At 29.5% G+C, this 11,087-nt stretch overlaps 1 protein-coding gene across 1 annotated transcript; it reads left to right on the top strand.

The window, feature by feature from the left end:
- The first annotated feature begins 1,633 nt into the window (after positions 1-1,633).
- LOC132031197 (beta-galactosidase-like) lies at positions 1,634-8,472 on the top strand. The gene is made up of 17 exons (XM_059421080.1): positions 1,634-1,811; positions 2,385-2,480; positions 2,582-2,694; positions 2,797-2,863; positions 2,969-3,061; positions 3,167-3,316; positions 3,428-3,513; positions 3,615-3,723; positions 3,819-3,906; positions 4,009-4,136; positions 4,274-4,435; positions 4,528-4,733; positions 5,246-5,349; positions 5,438-5,547; positions 6,169-6,381; positions 7,709-7,926; positions 8,136-8,472. Exons 1-17 carry the CDS (start codon positions 1,644-1,646, stop codon positions 8,245-8,247), a joined length of 2,223 nt encoding a protein of 740 aa, XP_059277063.1. The 5' UTR covers positions 1,634-1,643; the 3' UTR covers positions 8,248-8,472.
- Positions 8,473-11,087: the final 2,615 nt, after the last annotated feature.

Below are 11,087 nucleotides of genomic sequence, written 5' to 3'. Positions count from 1 at the left end.
TAGGAAAAATAATTACTGAAATAGCCCACGTTTGTAAAATTATCCAAAATGGCCCAATTTGTACCCTCACTTCGAAAGCATGTTGTATATTTGTACGCTTACTACAATTGAAAAAATGTTGTATATTGTTGTATACAATTGAATTTTCTTGGATATAAACACTTCTTATACATTATTATACGCTTTTATACAAGGTTGATACATTGTTTACTCTAGAAGTATAAAGTTATATATTGTGAAAAAGTGGCTATGCGGAGTGTAATTTAAAAATATGGCTACACAAATGTAATTTTGTATGCTAGATTGTACATTATTGAGACTTCCCCATAGAAATAAGGTTAAGTGAAATATTGAGGTTAAAACATACAGAAATAAATCATAGATAAGTGACAAAAGTATATAGCTTGTGATGAATTTCTTTCATGCTATAATATGGTTTACATCAATTGCTCTATTCATTTGTTATTTTACTTTTTGAAGCCATTGAGTGCAAAACCATAGAACTATAAAAGAGTTACTGAGTCCATGTTCATATAACAATCTTTTTCCTCTTTCAATTTGTTTGGAAACACATAAATTTATGTTTGGGTTGTCCCAGTGTGTTGTCCTTTTATAATTAGTGAAAACATTTGGTTAGTCACACCCTTTTCATTGCTATAGCATTTTATATACGAGTGTAAGTTATATGCACTAATAGTGTAAAGAAAAAGGGAATTTACTCCATCGGGTCGCTGAAAAAGTAATTCCATGTAACTTGAAATAAATGGTCAGTAACTTAGTACTAGTATACAAATTTTGCTGATAATATAGAACTCGTTTTATATTAGTAGCGTATATAAATATTTTTATTTGCATAATACAAGCCTGGTATAATTGTTTTCCCACCTCACAGAGGTAAAACAACATTGGCACAAAAAGAAAACAATTGATAATTAACATTGCATAAACCACTTTTAGCTAGTTCATATTATTTTACCAGTTTCCTTTGCTTCAAAATTTTTAAAATATATTTCAAAGTTTCTCGCTTTTCAAGTTTCAACTTTGTTGGATATTTAATTAATCCGTGATGGACTTGCTTGAGATAAATAAATTAATCCGTGATGGACTTTTTAAATCTTACATATAAGATAACTGTTCTACTACAGCTAGGGCTGTTTTATTTATTTATTTATTTTTGAGATAAATAAATAATTGGGTTAAGGCATCTACCATTGATATCTATCCTTTTTCACCCCAATAGATAAACTTGATAAAAGCTTAAAAAGTAGGCGATTTTTTATTTACTCGACGGAACTAAATCAAGTATTTTGTAAAATTTAGTATTCTTCATTGGATAAGATCAATATAAAACAAAATCTAAGGAATAAATTAGCCAAAAAGTTACACGATTTTACCCAATTAGATATAGAAAAGGAGAGGAAAAAATGGAAGAAAGTTGGCGCTAAACTATACTTCTATAGAATTTTACCAACTAGAACTTGAATAGAACACAATAAATTAAATTCACATTTATCAATAACAATACAAGATAAAAAATGGTATCCAAATAGGTCTCTAATAGCTCTATTACAATGTATTATAAATAGAGCTCATTACTCACTAATTTTTCTACGTTAATTAGTTTCAATTTTAGGGGCATAGCCATGGCTAAATACAAATTTTTTTTGCTTCTTTGCATGGTTATATTATTTTCTTCTTGTTTGTTTTCTTCTGCTACTGAAGTCACGTATGATGATCGAGCTTTAAAAATTAATGGAGAAAGAAAGATTATATTGTCTGGCTCTATTCATTATCCTCGAAGCACTGCTGAGGTAAATTAAATTAGAATTCATTATTCTCTTTTATCAGTCGCGTAAGCAGGGTTTTTCGTAAGTGTATATCAAAAGATCGAAGTGCACAAAAGAATAAATTACTATATTGACAAGCATAGCCTCTCTACCTTTCAAGGTAGGGATAAGGTGTTCGTACGTACTCTACCCTACCTAGACGCACTTTGTGAGATTCAACTGGGTATGTTGTTGTTGTAGTATTGACAAGCAATGTTATTTACTATATTTGTACCCAATATTGTCATTTTTCTTGTTATCTATATATAAGTAAATATTTTCGACGAAGTGTTGTATTGTGACACCGCTTGGGGCAAGATATATCTGCCCCTGTTGATATTGTTATGTGCACGTTTTCAATCCATCAACCATGTGTGACACGCCAATTTCAAATCAGTTGAAACCTGTCCTTATGTGATATTTAAATGAAAAAAGTTGATTTAATTACTCTTAGCTTAATCTTTTTTATTTAAATAGTAGTGAATCGAGAAAACAAATGTTATAAAAACAAAAATGCTAGACTTTTATACCCTTTTTAATATATTTGTTTTTTGTTAGATGTGGCCATCTTTGATAAAGAAAGCCAAGGAAGGAGGTCTTAATGCAGTTGAGACCTATGTTTTTTGGAATGCTCATGAGCCTGTATATCGTCAGGTTTGTATTTATCATATTTTGTTTAGTCTACTTTTTTATTTTATAATTTATTCTGTACAATAATTGATTTTTTTAATTTTGTTTTATATTTTTATAATTAGTATGATTTCTCGGGCAACTTGGATCTTGTAAAGTTTATCAAATATATACAAAGTGAAGGACTTTATGCCATATTGAGAATTGGTCCATACGTTTGTGCTGAATGGAATTATGGGTAATTATTCTGTTTAATCATATTATTTAGTATTTTAAACTATTTCTCATTTGTTTTATATTGTTCTCATTTATTTACTATTATTTTTATTTTTTCTTCCAGAGGGTTTCCAGTTTGGCTAAACAACATACAAAATATGACTGTTAGGACCAACAATGCTCCATTTATGGTAATTAGGATTTTTCTCTTTGTGACATAATTTACAATTAATTCCGAACTAAATTTACTTATCTCAAATTGGATATTTATTTTTTCTTTTAACTTGAATTATTAGCATGAGATGAAGACTTTTGTCAGCAAGATTGTTGACATGATGAAAGAAGAAAAACTATTTGCTTCTCAAGGAGGACCAATTATCCTTTCTCAGGTTTTATTTATTTATTTATTAGATTTATAAATTTTTAATTCTTTGATATTTGGAGTGAAAATTAACATCATTTTTTCTTTTTTGTTTGTTAATTTTAATAATTAGATTGAGAACGAATATGGCAATTGGCAAGTTGAATCTGAATATGGTAATGATGGGAAAATATATATTCAAGAATGTGCAAAATTTGCTGAATCTCTCAACATTGGTGTCCCTTGGATTATGTGTCAACAAGAAGATGCTCCAGACCCTATAGTATGTTATTTTTTTAACTTTATTTTCGTATTACTTTTTGAATATTTGAAAATTGTTTTATTCTTGTTGTAAAGGTCACTTTTAAAAAATTATTCATATTAACAATTGCAGATTAATACAGCAAACGGTTATTATGCTGATAACTTTTATCCAACACGCAAGATTCCTAAGATGTGGACAGAAAATTGGACTGGCTGGTTAGTTAAATTAATTCTTAAAACTTTATTATTCTTAATTAATAGTCCGATTTTTTATTTTAATTAAATATTATTTATGTTTTTATTTGGGCTTTAATAAGGTTTAAGGACTGGACTAAAGGTAAAGATCCTCATAGAACAGCTGAAGATGTTGCATTTGCTGTTGCTCGTTTTTACCAAAAAGGTGGCACATTGCAAAATTACTATATGGTTAGTAAATAATTCATTTTTTCATTTTTTATTTGGTAATTCTTTACTTATCTATCATTTATATTATCATATTTATTTTAATTTTTTCTTTGTAGTATCATGGTGGTACTAACTTTGGTCGTGTAGCTGGAGGACCTTATATTACCACAACTTATGATTATGATGCACCCCTTAATGAATATGGTAATTTTGATTTATTGTAGTAAAAAAAATGCATTATTTTTTAATTTAACGTTTCAATGACTATTTAACGGGTAATTCTAATTATTATTTTAAATATTTTAGGACAATTAAACCAGCCTAAATACGGACATCTCAAAGAGCTTCATGACGTACTTTTCTCAATTGAAAAGTTACTCACATATGGCAATGCATCAACTAAGTCTTATGGCAACGACGATTGGCAATATACGGTTAGTATACATGTATATACATTTTTCGTTTTACTTTCATATTTTACATATATCCTGAAAATTTTAATCGTTAATAGTTTACGTTCGATTTGCTAATTAATTACTAATTTATTTTATTTTAATATGGTCATGTGCAGAGTACAGTGTATGAGTACAATAGTTCAAGGGCATGTTTCTTGGCTAATGCAAATGACAAAAATGATTATATAATGAATTTTGAAGGCAAAAATTACACTGTTCCTGCTTGGTCAGTTAGCATTCTTCCTGATTGTTCCAGTGTCAAATATAATACAGCAAAGGTAAGAAATATATGTCTTATTTTTTTTAAAAGAATAAATGAATAAATAATAATAAATGTATTTATAATTTTTTATTCAACTTTTTCCTATAGGTTAATGCTCCAAAAGCTAACATGGTGAGAAAGAACACTGCTGAGAATTCTAATGGATTAAGTTGGAGTTGGAGACCTGAGAAATCTTTACACTTTAAGCTTCCTTATTTCAACAATAGCAAAAAAGGTGTTTTCTATTTCAATCAACTCCTTGACCAAAAAATTGTGGGAAATGATACAAATGACTACTTATGGTACATGACAAGGTAATATTTCTCTCTCTCTCTCTCTCTTTAAATTTAACTAAGTTTTCAAAATGTTGCACATTGTATATAATGCCATGTTAGTTATTATAAAATTTGTATACGAAATGTAATTCTTGAAGGATCTGACAGATATGCGATGCCATCAAACTACACTATAAAAAAATGTGTTTTGGTGTCTGTTGGAGCAATTTATGAACTTACTTTGCATATCATTTATTTTTTATTTTTTCATTTATATTGTTAAAAATAAATAAACAGTTTAAAAAAATATAGGTAGTGTAAAGAAAATAATGTAGAATGAGGGTCCATATTAACAAATAATATTAGAGGTCAATACACTAATTTTGCTTTATTCATATTAAACCATTTGAAATAGTATCTGTTTCAGTCGTTTATCTTGTTTGCCATTATTTAATTTAATCATTTGGTTCAGATCAACTGGCTCGACTATATCAGATTGCAGTTACTTTTTAATTATTTGCACAATGTATTTATAAACTTTTTTTTTGTAGTGTGGATATTAAAGAATCTGATCCACTTTATGGTGGTGAAGCTATTCTTGAAGTTAACACAGATGCACATGTTCTTTATGCATTCTTCAATGGCAAGCATATTGGTATGTATTCAAAATAATTGTTTTACTATGTAAATTTATTTTTTACTAAGGTTTGGTTTAATTTAATTTTCATTGTGTTATTTTTTAGGGACTAAATGGTCGAAAGGTGGAAGTTTCAGTTTTGACTTTGAGCAACTTGTGAAAATCAAACCTGGAAAGAACACATTATCCCTGCTTAGTGTCACTGTTGGATTACCAGTAAGTATTGTTTTAAAACTATTTATTAATTTAATTTACCTTTTTTTGGGATTATTTCGTGAAAATCAAATCTGGAAAGAACACATTATCTCTGCTTAGTGTCACTGTTGGATTACCAGTAAGTATTGTTTTTAAAACTACTATTTATTAATTTAATTTACCTTGTTTTGGATTATTCATTTAATTCATTCTATCAAGTTAAATGTTTTCTACTATTTTTACTCTGTTAGATAATTTATTAATTTATTTATTATTTTTGGATTATTTATTAATTGATTTCCAGTAAGTATCTTGGATTATTTATTAATTGATTTCCAGTAAGTATCTATGTTTTTCCCCACTAAGTATTAGTTTTCGACTCTTTCTTTTGTTAGATAATTTATTTACCTTTTTTCACTACACACACACACACACAAAAAAAAAAAAAAAAAAAAAGGAACTGCGAAAGTTGTTGCTAACCATGGCTAACAGTTCTTTTTGATAATTTGTTGTTAACCCGTTGCTAAAGAGGATTAGTGATGAGCTATTTAGTTATAAAATTTGTCCGTCGCTAATTTCTCTATTTTAGTTGTACTGCATTATTATTAATTACTTACACAACTTCTTTCTTTTTTGCTTCAGAATTATGGAGCCTATATTGACAAAGTCAAGAACGGAATTCTTGGTCCTGTTAAGTTGAAATCACCAAATGGTAATGTGAAAGATTTGAGTAATAACCAATGGGAGTATAAAATTGGATTAGAAGGATTTGAAAGAAAGCTTTGGGAGGATGAACATAGAAACTGGAAACCAGCTCAAATTCTTCAAACAAACAGAATGTTTGTATGGTATAAGGTAGGGGTGTACAAAGTAAACCGACAAACCGCACCAAACCGATAAACCGAGTCAAACCGAGAAAAAAACCCGACTAGTGGTTTGGTTTGACTTGGTTTGGTGTTGGAAAAAAAAAAACCCGACCATAATTGGTTTGGTTTGGTTTTAACTAAAAAAAGTCAAACCGAACCAAACCAACCCGACATTACATGTATTCAATTTTTAAAATATTTTATACATAAAAATATTTATTTGTGAAGTAATTTATAAATATTTCTTAAATTTTTTTTCGTAATTTTTTATCTATTATCATATTATTCAAGCTTGAACTTAGAATTTTGAATGTCAATAAGTTTTATATCCTATGGATGTTAGTAACTCAAATAAAGTCCAAACCAAAACCAACTCAACACTAATCCTAACAAAAGAAATTCAATTTACCACTAGAAATGACAATAATGTTGGATATCTATTCTTTAGTTTTGCATAATTGATTTAGAGAGTAAAAATACATAATTTAAGTTTTTTTTTTCTTTGTCATATAATTAATACTTATTTTAGCATGACTTAGTATTTTTAGATTATGGTCATTTTCTTTTATGGCTTGTTAATTAGTAATACTTATTTTAACCGATTATATTAGCTTTTGTTGAATATTTTAATACAATGTCATCACTCTTCTCACATTTTGTGTTATTTTCTTAAGAAACACCTTAATTATATAATTGTATCTTACTAGGACTAAAGAAATATTTAAAGTAAAAGTTATATGTTTTGTATCAAGACTATTCCGAAAAAAAAACCCGAAAAATCCGAGAAAACCGAACAACCCGAGAAAACCCGAGGTTGAAAAACCCGAATTTTATTGGTTTGGTTTGGTGTATAAATTTTAAAACCCGACGCAATTGGTTTGGTTTGGTGTTTAAAAAATCCGAACCAACCCGGTCCATGTACACCCCTAGTATAAGGTAATGTTTTTTTTTTTTTTTCTATTATTATTCTTATTCTTCAAGATAATTCAAAATTAGTTTTATAAGATGCATGTATTATACCAAATAGGAAGAAAACGATGGATCTTTTTCTGATTGTATTTGTTTTCTCCAGAAAATAAGTCATTTTCTCTCAATCAAATACCAAATAATATTTTTCACTTTTTTTTAATCCAAACATCTATTCCTCTATCGTTCTCCACTTAAATACTACATTTAATTGGCATAGGGCTCGAATTTGTGATCTAAGACACTAGCTCCACAACCCAAGACACCCTTGTCTCATTTTTTTAATTATTATGCTAATGTGTAATGTGTTGTTTCTTAATATAATTTGTACAATTTTCTTTGTCACGCAGACAACATTCAAGACTCCATCTGGTGATGACCCTGTTGTTTTGGATATGATGGGATTGGGAAAAGGTACTGCTTGGGTAAATGGAAATAATATTGGTAGATATTGGCTTGATTCTTATGATTTTGAGAAAGAGACTGGCTGTGGCGGTGCATGTGATTATCGTGGCAATTATCATCCTGATAAATGTGCAACTAATTGTGGACAACCTACTCAACGCTGGTACGTTATAAACTTGTAGAACTTTCCGTATAATTTTTTAAAAATTTAAATTTACTTTAACAATTAATATTGAGTTGATCTATTCAAATTTAGCTTCAAAAATCAGTCAAATTGCCTCCGAATAAGCGAAATATGTCATATAAATTGAGACAACGGGTGTATTATATTTTATTGTAATATTATAACTTTTTTTCACTTTTTTCTTGTAGGTATCATGTACCAAGATCTTTCTTGAGTAAGAGTGACAACAATTTGGTGATATTTGAGGAGTTTGGTGGACACCCTAAAGGAGTAAAAGTTCAAACAGTTTCACAAGAGTAGTCGCACACATGGATACTTAGTTTTTCTAGCTTCTAGTATGATTTCTAGATTAGATATTTAGAAAAAGTTTAGCAAGATTTAAAGAATTCTAGATGTTCAGATTATATTTTCATCATCATATATGGAATTATTACTCGTTATTTCAATATCTAGATTCTGGATGCTTATCTCTTACAACTTGAGAAAACAATCATCATATGGTTTTGTTTTGCTGTGCCCATTGTTTGCAACGAATGACTCGTAAAAGGAAAAAGACAATAAATTTACAAATGTTAAATTATTAAAGTCATATGAATAAGTACGGGAGACACCTACTTATGGCGGCTCAATGGGAGGCTTGTAAAGGTCGTGCTTTAGGCCTCCAAAATGTTAAAATTCTAAAAAATTATAGCAGTGAATTTTATGATTTTATTTTCGCTTAACTAATATTGAAGATTTGAAAAAGCAAAAAAGTATAAACTTCTATAAAAAGAAAAGAAAGAAAGAAAGAATGATTTACTTAGTTTTTTGAACAACAAAAACATTTCGAATAATTAAACTATTTTAATCGTCATATGAATAAATAAAGTTATTTACAATAAAATCCAAGATAATATATTGCATATGCAATATAGTAGTTGTTCCCGACCAAACGACTAGTAAATTAAGGAAAAGACATAGTGATATCAAATTAACAAATCCAAACTCGCAACCAAGGAAGATTCAATTTACTGTTACAAAGTATATCTAAAATCCCTGAATACAAAAAACAGGGTCAGGTATCCAAAATCCCTGAATACAAAAAAGGGTCAGGTATCCAAAATCCCTGAATACAAAACACAGGGCCAGTCTAAACACTAGGCTGGGCTATCTTTCCCTATTACTATGTAAAATTAAATGCTTATCTTTTAAGGATACTACAATATAAAATAACGACTTTAAGCTACTAATTTATTGACGCATTTTTTTTAATCTAACAGTTTCCACCGTATCAAATTCAAATGATGATAAACGAACACAAAAAGGTAACCCCGAGCCGAAAGGGCAAAATTAGAATTTTATTTCCAAATTGGTTTAACCATAGTTATTTTAGTCTAAATCCAGAAAACCCATTAAAAAAGCCTTCATCTTGATCCTCAAATCCATGGTTTACTGCTTTTCAACTTTTGGGTTTAAAACCCCAGTTTTCCCCAACCAAACACGGATAAAAACGATAACCAACAAAAAATAATCATAGAGAAACACCAAAATAAAGGTTAGATACTTTTACCCCCTAGTTGAGATGAGAACAACGCCATGAAAATCATCTCAAACGGAGCTCTAGAACTCAAAATATGCTCAAATTACTAAATATTTCGGACTGATCGATTTATACACTTCCAGACATTTCATTCATCACTAGAGTCATTTCTATTAGTCGGTCATCTCCTATTTATATCTCACAACTCAACCATAAATGTTCCATGCAACTGGTGTTTGTCGGTTGACAGTATCAAACTCCCTAACCAGCTCCCTTCTACAAATTGATCATGAGATATAGTTAACTTCCTAAACTTCTCACTTCCAAGGAGAGGAAACATGCCTCATTCCTGTTTCGTTCTAACTCTAGAGACATTATTTTCCTGTCTTGTTCCGACCTATTTCCATGCTACTGGTGTTTGTCAAGCTTTATGTTGACAATATCAAACTCCCTAAAGTTCATTTATAATGTGTGCCATAACCGTGAAAGGAGTGCCGCTGATCTCGACAAGCATAAAATCCTATTTAACCACTAGGATTTCCGTATCAGGTAGGTTAGGGTTTTATCAAGTAGGGTTAGGTTTTTAAATTTCTAGTAGTATTAGGATTTTTTTATGTTTAACTATTTTTTTTAATGGAACAGGTGAATATAGCTACTAGCTACAACCCTCCAAATTCAGTAACATTGGAATATATCAATGTTGACACCCGATTTTGACCCTCATTTCTTTCATTTTATTTTCTCAAGCTTCTAGGCTATCGATAAATCAAATCCTTCTATCATCGCTACTATTTTCATTATTATTGCTATTAGTGCTATAATTACTATTAGTATTATTCTTATTTTTATCATCATTTTCTTCCTAATTGTCACTCTTATAATATTGAAGACATCTCATGTTCCTTGACTTAATTAAATAGCAATACTGTTTTTTTTTTACACTAATGTAAATAACTATTGAAAATAGTATAGCATTTTTTTTTAACTAAACTTTGCAACATCCCATAATCTATTTGAATGATGGTGACTATAATATATTACATTGTATTTACTAAATAAACTTAATTACTTAGTTAATATTAGTTCTACTATCATATAGCATGAAATTATTTAGAAGCTCAAAAGGAAATACTAGGGAAGAAAGGAATTTAAAACAAAGCCCAAATCTGCCTCTGGACATGATGAGTATTAATTTGCTATTCAACCCATATTACTCCACCTCTCACGTGCTCAAAGAGTTTCCTGCACATTCCCACTTAATCTTCCCTCTTTTTTTCAAGGAAGAAATATTTACCAAGACATACATACCCCACAAGAATTTAATTCCTGAAGAAAAATCATTTCACCATCTTCATCTCTCCTCCATTTTCCTCCTAGTAGCCGACCCTATACTTTCTCCTCCTCATAGCCTTTTGACTTCTCTCATCTTCTTCAATCACTTCTCATTTCTCAAACGGCTCTTTCCCATTCTCCATGATAGAAAATCTTTTGTTCACTGCAAAGATGATTTTATTGTCGATTTTGTATTCAAAATTTAAAATCTCTTGGACTCCAATATCTACCTATAAATACTAGCGTTTGGAGTTCACTTAAGGAGAAGTTTTTAGCCTGTGTACACCCC

This window comes from Lycium ferocissimum, chromosome 9 (assembly GCF_029784015.1).
Source record: "Lycium ferocissimum isolate CSIRO_LF1 chromosome 9, AGI_CSIRO_Lferr_CH_V1, whole genome shotgun sequence".
NCBI classification, from domain to species: Eukaryota; Viridiplantae; Streptophyta; class Magnoliopsida; order Solanales; family Solanaceae; genus Lycium; species Lycium ferocissimum.
Note: the sequence above shows the minus strand (reverse complement) of the source record. Positions and strands in the feature narration are given on the sequence as shown.

Excerpts from the sequence above, each read along its gene's own strand:
- LOC132031197 (XM_059421080.1), top strand. The coding sequence starts at position 1,644 with ATGGCTAAATACAAATTTTTTTTGCTTCTTTGCATGGTTATATTATTT. Across the intron at positions 2,695-2,796 it reads TGTGCTGAATGGAATTATGG|AGGGTTTCCAGTTTGGCTAA; the intron begins GTAATTATTCTG and ends TTTTTCTTCCAG. Across the intron at positions 3,514-3,614 it reads ACAGAAAATTGGACTGGCTG|GTTTAAGGACTGGACTAAAG; the intron begins GTTAGTTAAATT and ends GGCTTTAATAAG.